A 26,359-nucleotide genomic window follows, 5' to 3' on the forward strand; every position below is an offset into this window, starting at 1 on the left:
TTTCTTATGGTCCAACTTTCACAGCCGTACATTGCAACTAGAAAAACCCTAACCTTGACTATATGCATTTTTATTGGTAGGGTGATGTCTCTGCTTTTTAGTATGCTGTCTAGATTTCCCATAGCCCCACCCCCCAGAGCAAGCGTCTTTTAATTTCTTGGCTGCAGTCCCCATCTGTCGTGATCTTGGAGCCCAGGAAAATAAGATCTGCCACTACCTCCATTTCTTCCCCATTTATTTGTCAGGAATTGACAGGGCCGGATGCCATGATCTTAGTTTTCTTAATGTTGAGTTTCAAGCCAAACTGGAACACTACATAAACTCTTATTTGCGGAGAAAGTGTTACACTGAATAAATCTCAAGCCATTTAAAACAACTTTTGAATTAAAAAAAGTTTTTTTTCAATGGATTTATTCTTCATGGTACAGTGTTTTTCTGATAGTTGAGAAAATAACTGCCTTGATCGATTAATAGGAAAAGTCATTACTGACAGAACAGCTCTTCTCTGTTTGAGAAGAAAACCAATTTCATGTCTCTTTAAAATGGTAACACTAGAGAAGGAAAAGTTGCCCTGAATTTGCATTATTGTAAAGAATTGTGGGTGATTAAGGGTATATTGTGTTAACTGGGGGAAAAAATGTGCTGTTTATAGAAAGGCTGAGACCCTCCCTCCTCAGGGATAGGGCATTTTTATTTTAGAAGTGGACCAATTCCTGCCTCACATACCCCAACTCTCAAGCTTCCAACAACATTTCTGAATGTAACTTTAAAGGAATTGGTTTAATAAACACAGTTTATGTACTCTAATGTTAGATAGTTAAGCGGGATTAATTAATATAGGCAAATGTGACAGATCTATCACCTACTTGACTTGGAATGATTATTTATATACATTTTAAAATAAAACTTTATTAAAAAATAAATATAATAAAAGATAACATTATTATTTCATTGTAATTGAATTTGAATGTGTTTTTCTATATTTACAGTATTATTATTTAAACAAATAAAATTTGTTTAAATAATAAATATAGTGATAGCTACTTAATAGAAGGCCTGTGCGATTTTAATATCCAGAATTTGAAAGTATAAAATATAAAACATTTTTGGTCCAATTTTTGTTCAGTCACAGATAAGCAGTTGCATATGTTTTAATTTCAATAAATTTCCCTGGCATATTACTTTCCTTAAAGTTTTAAAAATCTTTGTCCTTCTTAAAGCCATGACATTGTTCTATTGTTTTAGCCTGACTTGATGTTACGTTTTATAGAAAACAGGGAAGAAAGAACAAATCAGTATTATAAAATGCATGTAAATTGCTTATTATTTTTCTGTTCACCATAACTTTTAGAAAGCATGTTTGGTTCCCCCCCCCCCAATTATTTATCAACCAGATGTCTCTAGAGTACTTGCAAGGAAGAATTTTCTGCTCTTTCTTTGCAGTTGATATTTGGAGGTGTAATGTTCCTAACCCCAAAATAACACTGACTTTCAAAGATTTACCTTTCATGAATTTATCCACTTCCCTTTCAAGTCATGCAAGTTAGTAGCCATTACCAATCCAATTAATTTCACAGGTTAATTATATGCTGTATGAAGAAATAACATACTGAAACATAATTAACTTGTTTTATTTTAAGAAGAACATTCACAAGTGTGAACAATCTGACAAAAGGTAATTTATGTTAGTAGCCTGGGAAGGGCAAGAAGAAGAAAATAGCATAAACTAGTGGAGAACAGAGAAAAACTAATCAGAATATTGAAATAGAGTCCTGAATTCATGTTAGGAAGGGAACTACTTATTTAGGATTAGGCTGAATTTTTATATGCAGATCATAATCAAGCATGGGAAAACATGTGACAATCTCCATTTTTCAATATCCAGTGATTTTTGAAAATTGCAGTGGTGAAATTTCCTAAAATGTTGAGGCAAAAATATACACACAAACTGCTGCATAAATCCTGAACTTGGCTTAAATGCATTAAAAAAATGAAAACTCTAAAATTATTTTCCCAAATCCAGAAGTAAGAAATAAATCTAAATCGTACATGTATGTGAGGTGGTCAAAATGTTTGGCATTGTTATTTTGCCCATTGTAGTCTCATTAATCTTCTCCACTGTTGCTTATCTTGCTATAGTCTCTGGCCATCCACTTTTGTTACACCTTTTTTATTGTGAAATTCATATATTAGAATACTTGATCAATCCAAGTTTATTAATGCTATTGCTAGTTCTACTTTCATTAAACTTCTGACTTTAATTAAATATGTTCTGTGTATTTGTCTGAATGTGGATGATAAGCAAGAATAAATTAGGACATAATAAAGCTTTTCCTTTAAGTATCTCTGTACAGATTTCTTTCTTTTGATTTTTTTAAATAGAATTAGTTGAAATGACCATTATTGTACTATTAACCACACTCATACTAATAGCTGGGTTGAGTGGAGGATAAGACTTTAAAAGAAAGAAATGGTTTCCCAAGTAACATTCTTTTTTATAAATTAACCAAATGTAAAAGATTTGTCTAATTTATTGAATAATTAATTCTGTTGCCATTCATCATAAAAATGAGAGTCTGTATAAGACTCCTGACTGTTAAAATCAGGTTATATCTACTGTTGTTTATCCCAGCAATTCTCAAGCTTTATTTTTCACGAATCACTTGCAAAACGCTAGAAATCTCAGACAATTCTATATTTTTGCTCCTTAAAATTGTTTTGCAAATCAAGGAAAGTTGTCTGTTATTTACTATTTCTTTCTTTACCTCTAAAATTCTTGTCAAAAGTGTTGCAACATTATGAGAAAAAAAAGTTACTTAAAATCCTGGGTAGTTCTAAACTTTGAGAAGTCCACATTTGTTTCTTTTTGGGAAAATTGTATGGCTTTTTGGATCAATCAGAAAAGAGAAATGATAATATAAAAAAGCAAAACATAATAAATCAGAAATAATTAAAATGTAGAGAAAAAAGGAAAACATAACTGCTATATATTAGAATAATTAAATGTATGATAGTACTTAAATCTTAAATATGCAAATAAACCTTGAATGTACAAAATTATATTGATTAGTTTTCCTCCAGTGTGGGAAGAAAGTCAATTCATGGTAGGTAGGATAAGCATGTCTTCCATCCAGAATTTTAATTTAGATATGCTAGAATGTTTCAACCAGAGTAAAATAATCGTCTTAGTTACTCCCTGTGGATGATAAATACAAAGTTCTTGGATACATTCCAAATTTCCAGAATGAAATTCCAAATCTCTCAGCCTTAAATCCCAAATATATATCTTTGATTTTAATTTCTTCCTTCCCAAAGTTCCAGTACTATCAACAGCCAGCTTTAGGCTAAGGCTGAGTGGGCACTGACCTAGGGTGCCAAAGTTTAGGGGAATTCCAATTCATTCTAAAAATGCAAATCTTAATATCAGTGAAATGTGGTACCATCAGGCAGTGTGCTTAGGGTCATTATTGCATATACTTCAGCTGCCACTGCACATGAATATTAAACCAAATAGTACCAACATAAAACAGGCCCCAAACAGGAGGCAGAATTCCTACTGACTTGCTGCATTTCTGTGATGGAAAGTGCACCTGCTGCACTAAAGGGGGAGGATTTAGCCACTTAAGAGTTTTCCCAGAAGGAGATGCAGATTAATTGACTATGCAGTTTTGAGCTGAATAAGAGATGTGGGGTGGGGTGGGAGGGAGAGGTTCAGCATAACCATATCAGTGGTGCGATTCAATTTTTTTTACTACCGGTTCTGTGAGCATGGCTTGGTAGGGGTGGCATGGGAAGGATACTGCAAAATCCCCATTCCCTCCCGATCTGCTGGGACTCAGGAGGCAGAGAATAGATGGAGCGGGGCCAGTCAGAGGTGGTATCTTCTGATTCTCCAAACTATTCAAAATTTCCACTACTGGTTCTCCAGAACTGGTCAGAACTTATTGAATACCACCTGTGAACCATACCCTAGAATCTCTCAGGATATATCTAATATTTCTAGTCGCTTTGAAAGTTATAGCTTTAGTTTGGCAAGATACTGTCTATTAGATGTGAGCAAAAAAAAAAAGGATTGGATTCGATTGGATCTCACTGTCTCTGGGCTTGGGCCTGAAAGTTATTAGCATACAAAGATTGAACCTTGCCAATCATTTTCTGGGGTGTTCACTGTATTTAAAAATAATATTTAGTTGAAATAATCCAGGCTAAGTCAATCTTGAGCAGGTCAGGATTGAGCTATGGCCAAAGTTAGCCTGCAGTACTACATTCAGCCATTGCGCCATAAGGGCCCTTTCCAAAAGCTGTACCAATTTGCCAAAATTATTCTTAAATGGTCCAAACAATGGTCCACATTGTGGATAGGGATGGAAGTGCAGATCTTCCTTCAACTGGTGCTCAGACAGATGCAGATATTGCTGAAGTGATCTAATCATATTTTCATAAATAATTTAACTAGATACGTATAAAAATCTTACAAATATGAAGAGACCAATGCATTAGTTAATAGGGAACAGTTCTCTTCCCTTTCCATGCCATTGTTTTTGCTGCCTGTCTTAGGCTCTGCAATAACTACAGCAAAGGACCACTAGGCCAAATATATAATTGGCAGTCATTATAAGGGTGTGCTCCATCTCCATTAACAGTTTGATATTGGGCCTTAGATTGGAGTAAAAGGCACTATATTGCACAGAAGTTATTATGAGAAATACTTAATAAATATGAACTCTGACAACCAAGCTAAAGTCTCATCAATTAAGTTTGGCATTCATTAGTCAAGACGAAGTCCAATCAGATTTCATAAACTTGGTCTCTATAAATTGTGAACGGTTTGTTCTGACATTTGATGAATTATTCTTCATAATCCACTATCTGCTATGATAAATCTAATCTTTCATCTTCTGCTGTCTTAATAACTCCTGGAGCAATTCAACATTTGATTTCTGAACACAGAATGCATAAATTGATGTAAGAAAGAAAGAATTGTATTTGCTTTCCAAATGTAAAGTAGCTCTTTTTTTGAATTAAACATTTGATTGACCTTAGACTTCTAAGTCTAGTCAAAGCTAATGAAGTATGGGATTTGTGTTTCAATGATTCAGCATCTTATTTAATTTTAAAAGTAGTTGGGGCAGGTTACAATAAGGTGGTGTATAATGGACTTGATTCAACAGGGTTTTTCAGAATCTTTCTGAATGCTGGTGTAACAACATATAGCCGTGATGGCGAACCTATGGCATGCGTGCCAGAGGTGGCATGCAAAGCCCTCTCTGTGGATATGCGTGCCATCACCAGCTGCTCTTCTGGGGGGTTTTCCCCCCTGCCACCTGATCTTCGCGTGCTGAAGCGCCAGAAAATAGCCCGAAAAAAGCCTGAAAAACAGGCCATTTTTAGGTTGTTTTTCGGGCTGTTTTCAGACCATTTTTAGATAATTTTTCCAGCCAGAAAAACGGCCAAAAAACAGGCATGCACGAACCAGCCAGCTGGTCTTTGGGTTTCTGGCGCCCCAGCGTGCGCACATGCACAGGCGTGCCAGTTTGGAATTTTCTGGCCCCAGAAAAAATAACAAATCGATTAATAATATCATGTTTTGTGGACCAGACCTCACATAGATGAAAACCTATGCTATATACTGGAAGTTTCAAACTTTGTCATGATATGGATCTTAAATTTCTAAAAAAGAACTGTGGATCAAGAGGTAGAGAGAGCTACCAGTGGAAATATTCTATTAAGTAAAAATTGTGTCTTTCCTTTTTACTTTGCCGCCTCTGTCACCTCTGAAAAACTGTTGGTCATCAGGAGCACAAATATCTGGGGAGGGGGCGTCTGAAGCTGACAGGTCTTGACCTTACCACTGTAAATATCATTCCTGTATTTGAGTGAACTTTTTTTTTCTCCATGTAGGGTTTTGTGGAATACAGTTTAAAATGTTCTGCTGTATTATAACTTTAATATGCCACAAGACTGTTGTTTTTGCTATGAGTCAAACATAGCTTTCCTTCTAGAGCAATTGCCTCATGACCAATCTGTTGCAACTAGCAGTAGCCTTGCTTAGTTTCTGGCCAAGTTTCCTTTCCTTCATCTGCTACCTGATCTTTTTACTAAAGGTGACAGGTATTGGAGCTGCATCTTTTTTAGGCAAAGCATATCAGTGCCATTGACTTACTATCTCTTCTCATCCTCATAAAATGTCTAAATATATGCATGCCTAAAGTGAAGAGTTTTACTGATTCAAATTTCAGCCCAATATGTATTGCTACTCTCATCATGATTATTATAAACATTATTTCTGTCTTTACATATATTATTTGCCTGATTAAAAATCAGTCTCAGCAGTGAAAAATGTTATAATGTAAATTATATGGCTGTGCAGATTGAATTCAATGAGGTAAATGTTTCCACACATCTCAACAGCTTAAAACCAATCTGGCAGTAGAATAAGGGCTCTATAGTTGGGCTGCATTATTTTGCATGGCCATAAGTAGCAGCAAAGACTTAGACTTAAATGCATTTCTTTCCCACCATCTAGCGGTCATGTAGATCTTTGCACCCCCAGAGATAATAGCCTAAGTTACACTGGGGCAGATAAATAGCTGCGTTGCTAAAGGCCAGTTATAATAAGGTGATGCTATGGAGTCTTAGACCCAAAGCTCATAAGGCTTAGCAGTGACATGTAGGCAGATGTAGTATGGATGTTGGAATGTGACATAGCTCAAAGATGCAGTTTGAGGGATGTGAAATCAGTCCTTTTAGCAATAAATCTCATTTAGCATGTAGCAAGTTGTAATGATCATTGGATTTTGAAGACTACATTTCCCAATGGCCTTTCTTATGACTGACTGACATACTATATTCTTTTAGGTTTCCTAAAAGAATTTTCAGAGACTGATTGGATTCACCAAGCCATAATTTGTTTTGTATTAGTTCTAAATACTGTAATTGCTATAGGAGCTATATTTCAACCAGGCTTGGAAGAACTGCCATACTGTGTACACTAACTATGTGGGTAGAATATGATGCCATGTTAGACTAAAATATGTAGACTACTTTGTGGTTTAGTGTATCTATCATGCCAAGCTATGTTTCTGCATGATATATAAACCTCTATTCAAGTATAGTTGTTTGAGTAATAGTAATTTCTCCAAGCCATCTGACCTCTGACTAAACATTGACTTGAGTTTAATAGAGTGGGGAACAAAAATGTAATCTTAATATCTTGTGAAATATATAAAAGGAAGATGATTTTTCTTGCAGCAAGGATGTCAAAAGGATGAATCATGCATCCACTGTAATTATGAAAAAATATGTAACTAGTTCTTTTCAAATGCAGTTGTTCTATTTAATTGATTTTGCTGGCAGAAAAATTAAAATAAATAAATAAAAATTAAAAGGTGCCCTCCTTGTGAATTACTGGAGGCAGCTGAGACTCCATGGGAATCTAATTGCTGCAAATGTGCTAGCTTGCTGCTGGTAATATTTATTGTGGAAGCAATGGAGAAGGGGGTGGCCGAGGTAAGAAGTGGTGTGTCTGTGTGCTTGCCGGGAGGAGGAGGAGGAGGAGGAGGAGGAGGAGGGAAAGCTGCTGTCAGCAGCTGTATGTAGGCCTGGGTTGCTTCTTTTCCTCCCTTTCATCAACACAAAAGGTTTCTGTTGGATGCTTTGCATGTAGGCTTCTTAAAAGTGTTTTATTCATATTTAATTGCTGGCTTGCTACAGTTCCCTTCTTTAATTACTGTGTTAAAAAGTAGGCTATAAAATGCACTCACATTCAATTTGTTTTCTTTTAATTTCTGCATATATAATGTACTCCTTGACTATTGGCTCTGTTATATGAGTTTGAATGTGGCTATGTATATGCATATATGTATGCATGCATATGAGATAAGTAGAGGAAAAGAAAACAACCTTCTTTCTTTCAAATCTGCTACCCGATTTTTAAACAAGCTTGGCCAAACCTCGGGGGATTCAAGATAGCTTTGAAGCCAATCCCAATTGTAAGGTTCAACCTTCAATGGAAAATTCCTGCATTTTCTCTCCATGCTCTCTGATTAGTCCAATTCCCACATGCATTTGTCTGGATAATCTTCTTCTTAGGAGCCCCCTAACTGAACAGCAAAAAATCTGGACAATTGCTAGACGGCAGGAAAGAGTTTAGATTTGCTTCCATTTCATGGTTGTCCAAATATTTGCAGCCCAGATCTGGCAAGTCTGGGCTGCAAATATTTGGCTTTTCATCTATCTAGCTTTTCACTCTCTGTTCCATTGTTCATTGAATGGAATTTTAGATAACACAGAACTATGAATATATGCAGTGGTTGAATGTTATGCTTAATTAGGGTCAGGTGAATTATCAAACTAAACCATGTTTGGTTTAATTACTAAATAAACCATAATTGGTTAGGTTCACAGAGTACACTTACACAAAATCAGCCACACAGTAACTTAGCACAATATGTGAGTTCAGCCATTATCCAGATAAGGCATATTCTGGTCTCATAAAGTGTACTAAGCCATCATGTGATCTTCTTAATTCTTGCTCAGTGTGGTTATGAGCCCCACCAGTTAAACTGCTATGTCCATTAACACTTATTTAGCAAATTATGATTTTTAAAATATTGGTTTATGGTTATATATGAACACACTCAATTAGTGAAAAGACAAATACCCTGCTAATGTAAGAACAGCATTGCTGGATCATACCTGTGTTTGGTTTTTATAACAACCAAATAAATACACATGGAAAGATCACAAGCAGGTTATATCTATTTTATTTATTTCTTTTTAGAATTGCTTTGTCACCTGTGTCTTACCAGGTCAGTGTAGAAGAAATATACATATTAAAACAATACCATCTATCGTAGCCACATTAAAAACCACTACATTTTTCTAAATTTAAATTAACAGTGTCTCTTTTATATTTCTTCGGAAAGCAGAGAACAGAGTCAATTTTCAGAGGCATAGAGGCATACAGTGGCTAGTTCAGAGGTGAAATTCAGCAGGTTCTGACAGGTTCTGGAGAACCGGTAGCGGAAAGTTGAGTAGTTCGGAGAAGCGGTAAATATCACCTCTGTCTGGCCCCATAGTATGGTGGGAATGTAGATTTTTCAATATCCTTTCCCTGCCACTCCCACCAAGCCACGCCCACAGAACCGGTAGTAAAAAAATTTGAATTCCACCACTGGGATAGTTGCATTCTCTGTGAATCTGTCTCATTTTTAAGCTTTCTCTTAGAGGTTTGCACATTATTTTAACTAGCAAAAAACACGTGACATTTGTGTTAACAGTAATTCTAGCTGCACAAAGTGTGATTACAAAGAAAACTGAGTGTTATTACTATGATTTTCAGCCCGCTGATTAAGGACCATTTTGTAGTGAACCTGGTTGGTTGTTGCCTAATGGAAGAGATTATCCTTGCTAGCCAAGGTTCATCTGGTATCTGAAATGATAATGTTCTAAAACAGTGAGAAAAGACTTCAATTCTCCATGGCTGAAGTGACTGATCTCAAGGTAGACCTTCCTGAGTAAAAGAGCAACAGAGAAATGTTATTGTAGAAAGTAAAATTAATTTAACGGGTTAAATCTCATTTTCATGGAGTAAATAAGGATGAAGGGCTTGTAATATTACTTTTGCTGTGCAGCTCGCCATTGCTAGAATGTGTATGTCATACTAAAAACGTTTCAGCGTACAGCTACTTCCAGTTACTGTTGAGAAAGTTAAATGTAAAAAGTATTTAATTAAATAGCCAAGTTTCTTTTTTATCAAATTTTTATTGTTTTTTCTATCTATAACAACTTACAATCATCACATTAACATTGTTGTGTCATCATACCTGTATGTATCAGTCTTATATTGCTTCTATATTAATATACATTCATTTACAGTTCTATACATTTCTCTATTGTTTCTTAACAGCCAAGCTTCTTAATTATGGTTCAGTGTATGGAGAAACTACATGGTTTGGACAGGTTTTCTGCATGAATTCTTCAATTTTCTCAGTGACAGTTTTTTCCTAAATATTAAAATAGTATGTTATATTGTTGTATTTTATTCTTGATTACTGCAGAACTTCAAGGGCTAAAATATTGGGCAACCTAAGCATCAGCAAATCTGAGATATCTTTTCTCCTTGCAGATCAATGAATTGTTTGCCAGTTTTGAAGAAGTTCCATTGGGGGCAGCATCGTTGGCCCAAGTCCACAAGGCTGTGCTACAAGATGGGAGGACAGTTGCTGTGAAGGTTCAACATCCTAAGGTCCAAGCACAGAGTTCTAAGGATATTCTACTCATGGAGGTAGATCAGTAGCTTTCTGTGAGAACTTCGCTTTCTGTTATTCTCATCATGATTCTTTTATTTCAGTAGAGATGTCTTTAGCGTTTTAAAATGTTTCAAAAAATAAACTGCATATGTTTCAACTGGTATCTGAAAGAGAAGTAGTGTATACTATATCTAAGTATATGTGTGTAATCAAATATAGAATAGAGATGGTTTGCATTTTCAAGCTTTATGACTGCATAACTTTTATCTGAGCATTTTATTTAAACCATAACCAGACAACCAATATTCAGCAGATTAAGAAACTCTGGAAACCTTTAAACTCCTCCACAATGGCCTCTGATTTATCACTGCTACCATTGGCTTTTGTTGATATGTTAATACTGTATGCCAGTTTGCTTTGATCTTCTAACTTGCTGGTCCTCTCACTCTTCTCCATGTTCTTCTATTTCTTGTTTATTATAAAAAAGTTTTTATTTTTAGGCAAGCATAAAACATACAGACATAAACACACAAAATAAAAATCCTCCTCTAATTACTTACAGTTTGTCGATTGGTTACAAAACTTTTGTGCTTTCTCACAATACACTTCACTTGCAATTTACATAAAGACTCATATCATCATTCTAATATATATGTATACAATTGTTATGGTTATTAAACATTCATTTGACTACAGCTATTATTACATCCTTTTTATGTAAAGTATTCTGAATTTAAGGTAAATTTATATTATGGCATTTACATCATCCTGAAAGCATCCAATAGTATTACATCTTTATATTCTATTCTATACAGAATTATTTATCTTTTATAAAAAAGCTTTTAAACATTCTCTCCATAGTCCTCACAATTTATATAAAATTTCATATTATCAATCTAATGTGTGTGTGTGTGTGTGTGTGTATGTATATGTATATATATATATGCATTATTATAATTATTAATCATTTATTTAGCTATAACTATTGTTACTTTATTTTATACATAATACTCTAAATTTAACTAAGTTTAACTTAATTTTTATTCTAACATTTCGTTTCTTAATTCTGTATCCTTCCAGTAATAGTGCAGTCCTATATCTCTTGCCATTTGTGGTATTTGTATTCTAATTATTTTCTTGATAAGTCTTATGTGGACTTCTCTTGGTACCTTGTTGTTCCTTGCCTATCTTGTAAAAACTCGAAACCCGCCATCTGTTCCTTCCATCCGCTTGCCTTTAGTTATCACTGGTGCTTCTGCCAAAATTTATCTCATTGTTACTGCCAAATTTTCTCCCTTCTTCCATGTTTTGAGGTTTGAGATAGGGTTCCAGTTTGTTAATCTCTCATTTCAACATTCCACTCCTGTCGTTTCCAACTACGCTTGATTTGCTGTCAATATCAACAATTTTCTTATCAATTTGTTCATATTTTTCTTCAGTTTTTAGAACTCTATTCTCAAATTTCATCATTGTTTTATAAATATTCTCAACTCTTCCCTCTATTTTTTCTGTTCTTTGTTCTATGTTCTCCATCCTCTTTTCAATGTTTTTTGTACTTATTTCTACTTTTTGAATTTCAAACATTATCATTTGCAATGATAATTCTTTTTCTTCTTTATGTTGCGCCATTCTTCCAGGTTATAAACACTGCCACTAAAACATCCAAAGTTTTTTTTTGTTAAGTTTCAAACAAGTTCACTATAATCTTGAGCCAAGGTGGCGCAGTGGTTAAATGCAGCACTGCAGGCTACTGCTAGATCAGCAGGTCAGCGGTTCAAATCTCACCGGCTCAGGGTTGACTCAGCCTTCCATCCTTCCGAGGTGGGTAAAATGAGGACCCAGATTGTTGGGGGCAATATGTTGACTCTCTGTAAACCGCTTAGAGAGGCCTGAAAGGCCTATGAAGCGGTATATAAGTCTACTGCTATTGCTATTGCTATCTTTCAAGTCAAGGTTTTCTCTTCACTCCAGTCCAGCTATTGATAGTACTCCAGAAGAGCACCTGCATAAACAATCCATACTCTTCCCAATATCCCTTTCAATAAACAAAATCAGGAGCTTTGAAGTATTAGATATAAGTCAGATGTTCAAAGAAATAAAAATGCAATGTTTCCAAGCCTCCAGCCTATAGATGGCAGTGTTGCTTCTTTTTCCTCTGCATATACTCCTCTCTTTAAATTCTGGACTTAAGAAAAAAAGTGTTTAAAAGCAAACAATTCAGCTGAGCATTGTAAAAAGAAAAGAAAGAAAATCATAATCCACAAATATGAAAAAAGATGAAAAATAGAAGAAGAGGGAAAAAAAGAAACCAATCCAATTTAAAAAGTAAGAGGCATTTGTAAAAGTTCCATCCATAAAAAAGTGTAAAATTAAAAAAAAGATAACACACTAAGTTTAATTCAGGTTTAATTCACCGCTTGTTCTCTTCTGTCTTCAATTTTAATTTTACTCTAGGTCTTTTTGGGTGTTCTCTTCTCTAATAGTAAAATTTATCTCACCATTTCGACACACACTCTCTCCTGCTTTTCTTCCATTCAGGGGCTGTTCCAACCTTCTGCAGCTTCAATGGCTGCTTCTCTTTCACCGGAAAAAAGAGCTTCTCCTGGATCAATCAGAGACTTTGCAATGTCCCTGAGTTCAGCAGGATGTGCCCTTCTCTATCACCATCTCTACAGGACGGTTTAGGTCCAAAAGGACCGTCCAGCAGCAGAGATATCGAAAGAGATATCCCACATGTTGTGTCGTAGCGATGTCAGCCCTGCTCTCCCCATGTTCTTCTATTTCGATTGACTTTTATTTCTACATTATGGCATTGGTGCTGAAAAGGTTGTGAAAATCACGTTTAACACAATCAGAACACATATATCTACCACAAGGGCAGTATCACACTAAATTGTCTTGTGTTTTCTTTCTTTGGGCTCAGTATGTGAACCTGTTCAGTTTGGTTTACAAGTCATACGTTTTGGTTTGATTATTGTGCCTTGATGGCACACTGGTTAGGATGCAGTATTGCAGCCTAACACTGCCCACAGCCAGGAGTTTGATCCTCACCGGCTCAAGGTTGTCTCAGCCATCTATCCTTCCGAGGTTGATAAAATGAGGACCCAGTTTGTTGGGGGCAATAAGCTAACCCTGTAAACCGCTTAGAGAGGGCTGTAAAGCACTAGTGGTATACAGGTTTTAGTGTTATTGCTATTGTGTCAACTTATCAAATTTGACTATGTCAAGACACTTATTTAACACCATTATTATATATCACATGTTATGCAATGACTGAAGAAATCAGTTCTGGAGACTGTTAAGTCTAAGAATAAAGACCTTTCTTTTCCTCAGTTTGATATTCAGCCAAACTGGAATCCTGGTGAGAGAGACCAAGATTGTAGACAGTACACATATTCACCTTGACAACTGTGTTATTCTTAGCCCTGCATTGTCAATACATCAGAATTTTTGTGAACAGGATAGCTAAGTTTCTTCCAGTTTCTCTATCTAGATTTCAATAATGCAAACTAAAGTGGTTTCTTCACCATATGACCACATTCAACGAGATGTGCTTTAAATCTGCATTCTTCTCATCTATTTCCCATCCCATCTCTCTTTTTCCAAGATGGGTGTTTCCATAGTAAAGCATCCATTCTGGGGAGGTACTGCTTTTCCAGTTTCCAGGATCAGTGTTTAAAACCAGCAATTTCATGCAATAGCTCCATGCTATGGTTAATATGATCCTGGATGCATTTACTCTGATTGTTTTGCAAAGGCCCCCTGCAAAATTAATTAGTAGCTTCTTTCTCTTAGCTTCTGTTGCTATTTTTTTATTCAGCAAGATGTTATTATTACTTTCTTACCCACTAATTAGCCAGTTTTCTACATTATTTTCCTGTCGCTTTTTGCTCCTTTTCTTTCAATAAAGACTAAGATTTCATTGTAGGCTTTAAAAGAGAAATTGGATAACTTCTTGGAACACAAGTCTATGAAGGGCTGTTATTTTTTTCACACTCAGTATTACCTGTAGTTTGGGAGCAGTATATTGTCAAATACCATTTGTAGGGGGAACAGTGGTGGTAAAAGATGATGATTCCATCTCCTGCTTAGAAGCATCTCAGAGCCATCTAGTTGCTCATTATAAGAAAAAAAAAGTTGATTACAACGGACTTTAGCCTGATAAAACAGAGCTGTTCTTCTTATAAAAAACATGGAAGGAATTAATAAGGAAAAAAATCCTGTGCAGGAAACAGAAAGGGGCAGATTAATTAATTAGCAATAAAAGACTGTTTTTAGCAGCTTCTGCTGTCATAGTGAACAATTATAGGGTAAAAGCAAGAGGAAACTTCCAATTAAAGGCACATTGCCCCAGTGAAACTCTGATAACAATTAACTAATCCATATTGAAAAAGCTAGCCCTGGAGATTTTTAACCTCACAATGTTGTGATTCAGCAGCGAAAAGAAAAATAGAAAGACGGGATAACTTATATTGGCCTGTTCTCTTTCATACTTTCTCAATCCTATTAAATTAAACCAACAGAGTGATTCATTGTAAAAAAATTGATGTGGAGCAATGATGTGTTCTTTTATCTTGCTTAAATCAGAGACCTTTACAATTTATATCATAAACATCTTAGGTGATTTGAGACATTTCCAGTCAAAATTCATTTCATGGCTGTACAGGGCATATGCAAGAAAGGGCATTTCTGTGGATGCCACTTTAGTCATGTACGCTATTCAGTACATCAAATATTGCATCTTTATTACATCCTGTACCTCAAATATATCATGTATAGTACATCTGTGTGTCTGGGCTGCAAAAATATGGATAAGTACAAGATGGCAGAGTTAGAATTGTTTTTTAGTTGGTTTGGTTTGGTTCATAAATTATCTTGCTCCATCTTCAAATTCATTCAATGTAGAAACTCTTGTTAACTTAAGATAGTTTTTGAAATCAGACTAAACATCCAGTATATAAACCAATCTGTGGAAAATGTGATATATGAATTTTGCTCCTTTAAGTTGCTTTCTTGAATTCAAAACACCAGCATTTTTTTCTATTGGGTGATAGTTTGGAAAAAAGATTCCCAGTATTGTAAGATTTCTCTCTCTCTATTTTTGTATTTATTATGTAATGCAATCACCTCCAAAAAGTAATTTGACCAAAGGTAAGTTTGTCTCTTTTCAGTTCTGTCATTTTAGGTTGGGAGCTCCTGACTGTCCTTTGAGATTGATTAAATGAATGCTTCTTAGAAGGTAAACAGAGACTGTAAGAAGAATATAAGACAACCATGTTCCAGGGAGCAAGCTCACAAAACATTTGAATAGACCTTTGTTAGGCACATTTTGTGGCAATTTAAAAGGGAATCCAGAACAAATATCACTGCTAACTACTGTAAAGAATTTATGCTAACCTGAACTCTAAGAATTAAAGCAGAAACAATCATTTTTTCCACTGATGATACCTTAAGAAACAAAAGTGAAAATGAATGGACAGGATTCTATAATTCCGATCTGAAGCATTGGTCCAAGTTTGCCTCTCTGCCTGAAAACAACCTGTTATATACCAGTGATGGGGAACCTTTTCAGCACCGAGTCTGAAAAGGGAGCACTTCATGTGTGCACGCTCTTCTGAGCCGCAACCAGGAAGAGGAGCTGCCCAGGGGCATGCACACACCGGAAAATGAACTTCTGGTTTCCGGCATGCATATGCACCCCATCCAGCAAGTCTTCTGGTTACTGCTGCACATGTACACACACCTACCAGCTGGCCGGCATTCATGCTCATGCCAGAAAACAGAAGACTAGCTTGCACAAAGCCAACTGATCATCGTGGGTGCATGCATGGCAGAAACCTGGAAGAGGAACGGGTGCTGCCACTTTGGGCACGCGTGCCATAGGTTCGCCATCACGGGTATATACAATATTTGCAGCAAACACTAACTCATAGTAATTCTGAAAAAGTCAAAGGATTGCAGTAGCAAATTGCCCCATTTCAGCTGATGAAGGGTTGCTCCCCAATAGAAGTCTAGAAAGACCTTGGAAATAGTTGATTGCAAACCATATATGAGGCAGCAGGTTGGCCTGACTGCAAAGAACAAGAATTTCAGTTTCAGGCTGCATCAACAGAAATATATTTTGCAATTAATAGAATTCCGCTATATTCGGTTTTATCCCATCTCAAGTACTGTGTCCACATTTTAAGAATGTTTCAGAGAAACTGAAGCAGATCCAGGAAAGGGTAACAAGGATGATTGGGGAATAGAAATTAAGTCCTGTGAAGGAATTAGGTATGTTTAATCTTGAGAAAAGACAACCCAGTAGAGATATGATAGCGCTCTTCAAATACTTGAAAGGCTGTCATGTACAAGAACAAGATATGTTCTTTCTTGCCCCAGGGTACAGGACACAGAATAATAATTTAAATTATAGGAAGACAGATATGGTTGAATGTTAGAAAACATTTCTTAACAGCAAGAGCAGCTCAAAAATGGAACCAATTATACAGAAATGTGTGATATGTTCATTCAAAGGCTAGACAATCATTTCTCTAAAATGCTTTAATTTGGATCCCTGCACTAGACAGAATGTTGGATGCATTGGTCTAAATTAATCCCTTCCAATTTATGTTAAGAGTTCAGCTATAACGATTCCTTTCCTATTTACCAAAGATGGGAATGGTAAGATCATATGACCTTGTACAGGTGTAGAAATTGATCATGTGAAATGATAGCCTAACCATGAAAGACTTTTGAAGTTAAACTAGTGTTAGCAACCATTCTTGGTGTGTAGTTTCAAGGAGCTTCTGGTCACAGAGATTTACCATATGTAGTTCTCAATGTGGCCAAAGGGCAGAGATGGGGAAGTAGGTGGTTGGGGTTAGTTGGAGGCAGTTTGTTACCTTACTGAAGCTTGGAGCTGAAGGAGACCAAGCTTTGTATGGCTTGGATTGGGGTGGATCCTTGGCTAACCATTGGCAGAATTCACTCAACGACAGTAACAGGGAATGCCAGGGTTGCTGTCATGTAGTCACATGACGTCACACTTTAGAACAAACTAACAGAATAACAGAGCTGGAAGGAATCTTGGAGAGAGGGAGGGAGAGAAAGAGAGATATTTTCTATCTATCCATTTTCTATCTACTATTCTAGAATTTCTTTGATTTATTTAATTTATATATCAAATTTACAGGTCACTCATATCATGCACATTTTTGCTTTTGGAGCTTTGCTGTTTGGTAAATCTTCTCATTCATTTCTTTGCAATTTACACTCTGGACTGTGCCCATAGTGTAAAGGTAGTAGCCAAAGGTGGATGATTATGTACTTTTACTTCCTTTAAAAAATGGAATCCTTCTCCTTCCTCTGCATCTGGTACAGTTCTGTATTTAAACATATAGATGCACTCCTATTGCATGTAGATTGTCTCCCAGTGTTAGTTTCCTATGGCATGGTACCCAATAAGGTTATTGATTTATGATTTCAGATCCTTGTCTTGGTTGTGAAGCAAATATTCCCAGACTTTGAGTTTATGTGGTTAGTGGATGAAGCTAAGAAGAACTTGCCTGTTGAACTTGATTTCCTTAATGAGGGAAAGAATGCAGAGAAAGTAGCCTACATGCTCAGATGCTTTGATTTCCTAAAGGTATGGTCTATGTGTGATTGTATGGATGCTCATATATACAGTAAAACGTTGATTCAATGGATCACTGTATAGTAAGCTTGGAATGTAATGGACAAAATGTCAAGCCAGATGAAATATCTCTAGTATAATGGAAAAATTCAGATGAGACAGTTATATTTATGTTGATTTTACCACTACAAAAATGTGATGAAATTATGTTGATCATGACTTGATTAATGAACAGCATGACGTATGACCGTAATTCTGGGCTCAATTACAGTCACAAGTTGAGGATTACTTGTACTTTATTACTATTGATGTTACACAATGTTCTACTACTATTCTATAGTACTATTGATACTATACTGTATTCACTATTATTATTATATTACACTGTATATTATTACTTGTACTTCTATGCTACATTATGCTATTTCTATTAGTAATATATTATTGCTACTATACTACTACTACTACTAAAACAGGTAGTCCTCAACTTATAACAGTTCATTTAGCTGTTCGTTTAATTGTTCAAAGTTACAACGACACTGAAAAACGTGGCTTATGACTATTTTTCACAGTTATGATCTTTGAAGCCTCCTCATGATCATGTAATCAATATTCAGCTGCTTGGCAACTGGCTCATACTTACGACTGTTATTGTGTCCCAAGGTCATGTGATCATCTTTTGCAACCGTCTGACAAGCAAAGTCATTGGGGAAGCCTGATTCACTTAACCAGGTTACTAACATATCAACTGCAATGATTTGCTTAATAACTGTGGAAAGAAAGGTCTTAAAATGGGGCAAAATTCATTTAACAGATGTCTCATTTAACAACAGAAATTTTTGGCTCAACTGTAGTTGTACTTTGAGGACTACCTGTAAACAACAGTGTTTTACTATTACAGATAGCCCTATAACATCAGATGACTTGGGCCTGGCTCAGTGCTTTTCAAAGAAACGGACAATGGCAAATCACACAAGATCTTTGTAAACAAACACAAATCTCTGAAAATCTTCTGTCAAGGAAAGCAGGTTTTCCTACCATTCAGCTGCAGTCAATCCACTTGTAATTTAAGCCAACTGGAGAGAAACCTAATGTCTTGGATAGCAATGGACATTTCCTATCACAATAGTCCTTTTTCCAAAGATGCATGTGCTGAATATTTACAACACTCATTAGGATGGCCATGAACATTACTTCCATGGCAGTGGTGGATTCCGGATCCTAGTGCAACTGGTATGGTGCAACAGGGCCAGGCGTCTACCACATGCATGCGTGCAGCATGCACATGTGTACTTATCGCCCGTGACGCTCTGTGATGCTCCAGTTGCTCGACGGAGCGTCGTGCAGGTGCCGTACGCTCTATGCACGTGCGCGGAAGCCCCGATCAGCTCAAATAGCAATAGCAATAGCAATAGCAGTTAGACTTATATACCGCTTCATAGGGCTTTCAGCCCTCTCTAAGCGGTTTATAGAGTCAGCATATCGCCCCCACAGTCTGGGTCCTCATTTCACCTACCTCGGAAGGATGGAAGGCTGAGTTAACCTTGAGCCGGTGAGATTAGAACCGCTGAACTACAGATAATAGTCAGTCAGCTGTAGTGGCCTTCAGTACTACACCCTAACCACTGCGCCAATGCAGGTAAGGAGGGTGGATGGGCCCTCCAGAGCACCGTACCAGAACAGTACCTAGTGCTCCCAGCAGGCACTGGTACGCTCGTACTGGGGCATACCGGTTGTATCCCACCACAGTTCCATGGGCACATAGTTGGATTGCAAATGCACATAATTAGGCAAGATAAGTGTTTGTTTAGAAAGTTGTTGTGTGACTTGCCTATGTCCATTTCTTTGAAAAGCACTGAGCCAGACCCAAAGTCACCTGATCTTATAGGGTTGAACAGGAACTATTAGTATTGTATACAGGTTGGAGCTCCTCTAGGGCCACATGCCTGACTTGCATATATCTGGATTGCCACTATCTGGCAGCAAAGAGATAAAGAATAGAGAAGAAAGTTTGTAGTTCAGGGTTGAAATGAGGGATCCTTGATGCTCTCTGAGCTTGGTTGTTTTCTTGCAGGCATTTCTTTATCCAAACTAGGTTAACATCTGCAGTGGTAATAAAACATCTGCAAAAAAAAACCCCAGCCAAGCTCAGAGAGCACCAAGGACCACTCAGATAAAAAAAAATAATAATAGCTAACTATTTGCTCCAGATAGTAATCATCTGAAAAAGCCTGGATAGAGTTACCTTGTCTTTCTCAACCTGTATATATGACCCAGCCATTTTCAGTCTTGAACAAGACCTGGGAATGCTCAGTCTTTTCCAGGTCAAATGCTGAAGCAAAGAGGCCTTTAAAGGGCTGAAAGCTGATGGCTCTTTTTAAGTGAATGTTTATCACAAATGTTGCGCCTATGTCCATAGCTGCTGTAACAACTTGGAGAGTGTGAAACAAATCCCCATGGAGACCACCAATCACATCCTTGCTGGGTGAAAGAGCCGTTGAAGTATTGATTCAGGGAACAATAACAAATTATTGCAAAAATGGCTTAATAATAGATTTTTCCTGTCCAATTTGTCGATTCCAAGACATTTTCATCAACACTAAAGACAGCAAAGGAGTTGTGGTACTGTGTAATATTTTTTTCCTTGAGGGATGGGGAACCCTACGGCACAGCGGGGAAGTAGATTTCTCACTGTGAACCCAGTTAAGCTTGTAAAGCCAAAGATAAATTGTTTCCATGCACAGGCATTAGGGCCCAAAGTCTGTGCATAATTTAAGCTTGCCAAAGACTGTGCAACTGAGACTTACAAGGCTTAGTAAGAGCCATTGGCTGTTGTTGTCAATTTTGAAATGAGGATAAGTGTTGATTTAGGATTAAAATAAGCAATGGCTTTTGAATCAGTGGATTTAAGGGCCAGTGTATAGTAACATCAGGATTTTTTTAAAAGAACTGTTAGCATTAGAAATCAGGATGTACAGTTTTTTTGAGTGAAAAGGGAATTTAGAGATAATTCTAAGCAAGGTTAGAAGAAAAAGGTCCTTACCTTTCTTTATATCCTCTGAATTACAGCAACAGAAATAGCCCTTAGATTTATATACCTCTATACAATGCTTTACAGCACACTCTGAGAAGTTTACAATGTTGGCATATTTCCCCCGACAATTTGGCTTTTCATTTTATCGACCTTAAAAAGATGGACGGCTTGAGTCAACCTTGAGTCAGGGTCGAACTCTTGGCAGTAGGTAGAATTAGCCTGCACTACTGCATTCTAACCACTGAGCCACATGGCTCCACATACATTATGCTAAATGTATGTGGCATTATTGGATTTATTGTAGAGCAGGGCTGTCAAACTTGCCTGGATGTGTCACGTGCTGGCCACGCCCACGTGCTGGCCACGCCCATGCCCAGTTTAGCAAAGGAGAAAAAAGTCCCGATATGTCACGTGACGACACCGTGATGACCCAAGTTTGACACCCCTGCTGTAGTGGTTCTGGAAATTTTCTGTGAAACAGTTTGGAGATTAAAATGGAAAAAATCTAGCTTACAGATTTATCATTTCTGCAATTTTAGAGCCACATTTTATCACCAATCATTAACAAAACAAAACCCAACTTCTGAACTGAAAACTATGTGGTTCTTTCTTCTTTCTCAGTCCTTAAATTTCTGATTTCTTTAAGGGTGCATAAAACCCACTGAACTCTCAATAGGATTTATTTAAGAGAGGCATGTGTAAGTAATGTGCTTTAAAGAACACATATTCTGTATTAATGTGCATATAACATATTATATTTTGTATGCATGTGAAATTTAAAATGCCTAAAATATAAAAGACCCAAATGCCTCACTGTTATTCAGATAATTGCATATATACAGGTTATCAACAAAAAGTTTTCATTATGAGTCTGGGATCCATAAAGTATTTATACCAAAGTCACAGTTTCAACCTAACCCTTTTAAAATGTCATGTATTTGGAAACATTTGAAACTTCTGCCAACAAGCTGTAAAAATATTGTTTGACTATCTAATTTAAACATATTCTAGCAATTCTAATGTTGCTAATATTACTACAATTCAATTTATTCTGATAGCTCACATGATGAGCTAATGATAGCAATAATATATTAAAATTGAAAATGTAGTTTTGACAGTATTTCATTCTCCCATTCTAAAAGAGATACTTCAACAGAAAGTTTTTCAGCTTTCTGACAATAGCTTTTTGTTTGTCAGTAGAATAGAAGAGATGTTTTTGCTTGCTTTATTGGTTGGGGGATTTTTTAAATTGTTGATAGATGTTCCAGTAACACTTAAAAAAGACATTGTATTTTCAGAGAGGGGCTTATTGGTTTCCCAAGAAACCTCCTATTTGCAAAATGTTGTTGTTTGCTGCTCTCTGCCAATGGTAATATAATAGCCTGGAAGCTAGAAGCATGTCTACCTAGTGTCTGCACCAGCAGTGGGATTCACTTACCTTCCCTACTGGTTCGCAAATGTGAGCGCGGATGTGCCACCTTCTGTGCATGCAGAAAGTCAGCCATTACATAAGGGCGGGTGGCCGGAGCCTTCCACAGTCACCGCTATCAGTTTGCCCAAACTGAAGAGAACCGGCTGAATACCACCTCTGGTCTTCACACAAAAGGAGCTGTAAGGCAAAGTATGATGGCTAATTTTTTAGATCACCATGTTAAGGATGGCGCAAAAGAGAGATGGTTCTTCTGTCTTTGATACAAACAGAAGAGCTAAACTCCCAAAATGCCTGTGACATGACTGCTGATTAACAGCTGCCGTAAATAAACCGATAAATGGTTGTGATAATATCGTGCCCTGGTGAATGTGATAGAACTAGGCCTGTTTAACCTTGAGGAAAAAAATGACACAAGGAGATTCACTTTTCAAGGAGTGACATTCAGAAGAAAATCAAGAACTTTTTTCTCTCCTTCCAAAATGCAAGGCATGTGATAAAGGATGTAGTTTCAGAAAAGCAGATTCAAGTTGAATGTTAGGAAAACTTTCTAACCAGAAGAACAATTTGACAGGTAAATGAAGAGGTGGGCTATCCTTCTCTAGGCAGCCATCTATCAGAAATGTTTTAATTTACATTTTTGCAATGAGCAAGAGGTTGCCCCTGACAGTCCCTTCCAAACATATAGTTCCATGTAATATAGTCCATATGATATTTTATTTATTTTTCACATTTTCAACCACCCATCTCAGAAATTACTAGTAATGTTAGTGATTGTGATAGAAGTGTTCATAAAAGATGCTCTTCTGTGGCTAAGTGAACTGTATTAACCCAATTGCATCAGATCTTACTAGACCACTAAATTATAAAGTAACTATAATATAGTGGGCCTATGACTAAACAATTATATGTTATCCCAATGCGTCATATTAATCCAACCTTTAAGTGAGTTGTCACTGTCCATCTTGGCCACTAATATTTTCTTTGACTAAGAAATTTGCCAGTTTTTGAGCCCAAGTCCTGGATTCTTCATACAGAGGATGCTATGCGCAGAAGTGAGGTATTACACATGCAGAACAGATGCTGCACCATTGAACTTAGGTTGTCCAAGGCAGATCTGAATTGGAATCCAAGTTACTGAAACTTCAATATATTTACAGAATGGTCTTTGGCTGGGAATATTCAGTATTTTATAACTGGTGGGTATTTTTTTTTTTTTTACAAATACTGTTAGTGAAATATTTCCAGTCCTGAACCGTCTTAACTATTTCCTATAGCTACTCCTCAGTGGATGAAGAAAGGTTAATTTCTGCTCAATCCCATCTCATGCTAAAAAAAAGATGGTTTGTATAGTTATAGCTTCCTTTGCTTCCCTTAATATCCTTCAGAGTCTTAAGAGTCCTCTATTATAGGTTCCAAAAATTTATTGGGAGCTTTCAACAAGACGTGTTCTTTTCATGGAGTTCATGGAAGGTGGACAAGTGAATGACAAGGACTACATGGACAGAAACTGCATCAATGTCAGTGAGGTAATATTCCTTTTGACTATGTCAGCAACCAGTGAAGGTGAGCCAAAATGTGCTCTTTATGATATACAATGGTGACATCAGAAAGGTTTAATTAAATTGAGCTCCTTAAAGTTGAGAGTTCCCAGAATTTAGCACCTTAAGAGTTAATGAAATTTGGGGAATAATGACACAAAGGCTTACCTAAGGATTGCATTATTGAAAAGAATTAAAACATACATTCAGAAGATTAACCTGCAGCAGTTAATCTTTTAAGTACAATGCTGTAATTGTACTCATTCACAGAAACTACTAATTCTAATCATTATCACATATATATTGAAAGCAATAGTGTGGTTTAACTGTCCTTATGCAAATTGTCCATGGGATAGAGACAAGCAGCCATAGAAGAAGTTTAAATTATGCTTTGAAATTGCCAAAACCAATTGACTATATTAAGATAGATTGTCATGTTTGTTTCCTGATTGGCTATACTATTGATGTAATTATTCTCAGGAAGAAGCCAGAAAAAAATTTCTGGCAGGTTAAACAAAATAAGAAACTGAAGGGAGAGAGGGATTGAAAATTGTATAATTGGTTGTACAAACTATTGCAGTACTATATCCCTGTGACTCAGTTTTTGGCTTATAACACGAAGTGCACAACTTCTCATAGTTCTACATACAAATTTGATGTTCAGATACCATTTCTGCTATATGCCCCGCACCTTTACCCTAATTAGAAATTAAGAGATGTCACACTTTGTTCCAGATGCAGTCATATTTCATAGCTGGATGCGTTTCTTGATTATAGGGTACACATGCTGTCTATTTGTGGATTGAAGTATATGTGATTTTTCAGGGAAGAGGCTTAGTTTTATATGCAAAAAATAGGGCAAATTGAGCCTGTCAGACTTGCCCTCCAAGTCAGTGAATTCTGATTGAATTAGTGCTGCCTGCTTTTTCCCCTGTGCACTATTGATGAGCATCAAAATGCCATTTGGCTGACTAGCTATCAGAGTGCTCCAGCATAAAATCAATTGTACTTAATCTGTCTGTCTCTGAAGCCACTATGCTCCCTTCCCATCATCTTTTTATGCTGTGGCAGAGGTCACTCAACTTCATTCATTTCCTTTATTTGTATGCCGCCCTTTTCCCTGGGGGGACTCAGGGCGGCTCACAATTCAAAAAGGGAGGGGGGGGAAGACAAACTTCATTTATATACATTCTAGCCTAAATTCAGAAGAGAAATCAAGTTACACATTCATTATGTATTAAAAGCCTACATCTATATATTTTTCCTTCTTTCCACTAGAAGGAATTATTTGCAAAGGTAAGTAAGCACTCCCAAATTACATGAATACACTAATTGGCAATAATGTAAAGGGGAATTGACATGCAGAATAACTGCTTCACTGCTTCCCTATGCCTTTATTGCTTGCATGTGTTTGTGTTTTGAGTCTCAATATTTGGGAACACAGAAGCCACGTGTGTCAGGGAGCAGATTTAGTAACAACCTCTGTGTTGTCCTTACCTAATTATTTTCTTTTATCCCTTATAAGTGGTGGTTGTTCATTGCTATGGAGCTTTTAGGTCACTATGATAGAACTGATTTAAAAAGAATTTTTCAGATTGGATTCTTTGTACCATTTTTCTGAGATGGTAGTTTTCATTTCAGAGGGCACCATTTTGTATGAACACATATATGTTAATATTTAAGACTGGTGTGAATCTTTCTTCTGTGCTAAGGGATTGTTGGAATTGTAGTCAGACACCCGGATCACAACAAATTTCTGCCTCTATTCTGAACTTCTAATAAGATGTTTCATACCTTCCTTGTATACGTTCTGGATTTGCAGCATATACCTTTGTACTTTCATCTTGGAATCGGAACGCTGCACAATTTTATTAATAATAAATATTACTTCTACTATTAAAAATGAGGATTAGTGTATGTTTACATCATAATTGTTTTTCTTAGAACTAGCATTTGATTTAAACCCTTTAGACTGGAATATACGGTATTTGTATTTTAAGTTTACTTTGTAATAGGTCTTCAGTGTGGCTTGTAGAATTATACTCTAGAGTTTATTAACAAATGCTGAATATTAACAAAGGTTAACTTTATGCATGCTAAGAGATTTTTCTTGCTAGTAGAAAACAGGAAGGTGCCTTTTTTTATCAAGTCAAAGCATTGATCTTTCTATCCAGGCAGCACAATCTGCTGTGATTGGCAGTAATTTTTCCTCAGCCACTTTGAGATTAATTTTGTATTCTCAGAGTTCAGAGGATTAAACTGGGAACTAGTTTAACACTAGTGTACTAGTGTTGAGCTATGCAGTCTTGGACCATTCTAAGTCCAACATATCTGGAACAGATCCAGTCAGACAAAGAAAACATGACACATCACTGTCAACCATGGCTATTACCATACCACTCTTCTTCAGAAAAGTTTTGTTACATTTAATTGGGAGAGATGTAAACAGATCTCTGTTATACGGTATACTCTTTGCTTTTTTCAAGC

General features: G+C 36.5%; 1 protein-coding gene across 2 annotated transcripts in view; it reads left to right on the forward strand.

Annotated features, from left to right (window-relative positions):
* Positions 1-26,359, forward strand: part of ADCK1 (aarF domain containing kinase 1) — a 122,057-nt gene that overhangs the window by 78,486 nt on the left and 17,212 nt on the right. For both annotated transcript variants that reach the window (XM_032238861.1, XM_032238860.1), the window contains 3 exons: positions 10,130-10,288; positions 17,722-17,880; positions 23,744-23,860. In XM_032238861.1, coding sequence (XP_032094752.1) covers positions 10,130-10,288; positions 17,722-17,880; positions 23,744-23,860 — 435 coding nt within the window. The remainder of the gene's footprint in view (positions 1-10,129; positions 10,289-17,721; positions 17,881-23,743; positions 23,861-26,359) is intronic.

Source organism: Thamnophis elegans, chromosome 1 (genome assembly GCF_009769535.1).
Source record: "Thamnophis elegans isolate rThaEle1 chromosome 1, rThaEle1.pri, whole genome shotgun sequence".
In the NCBI taxonomy this organism is placed as follows: Eukaryota; Metazoa; Chordata; class Lepidosauria; order Squamata; family Colubridae; genus Thamnophis; species Thamnophis elegans.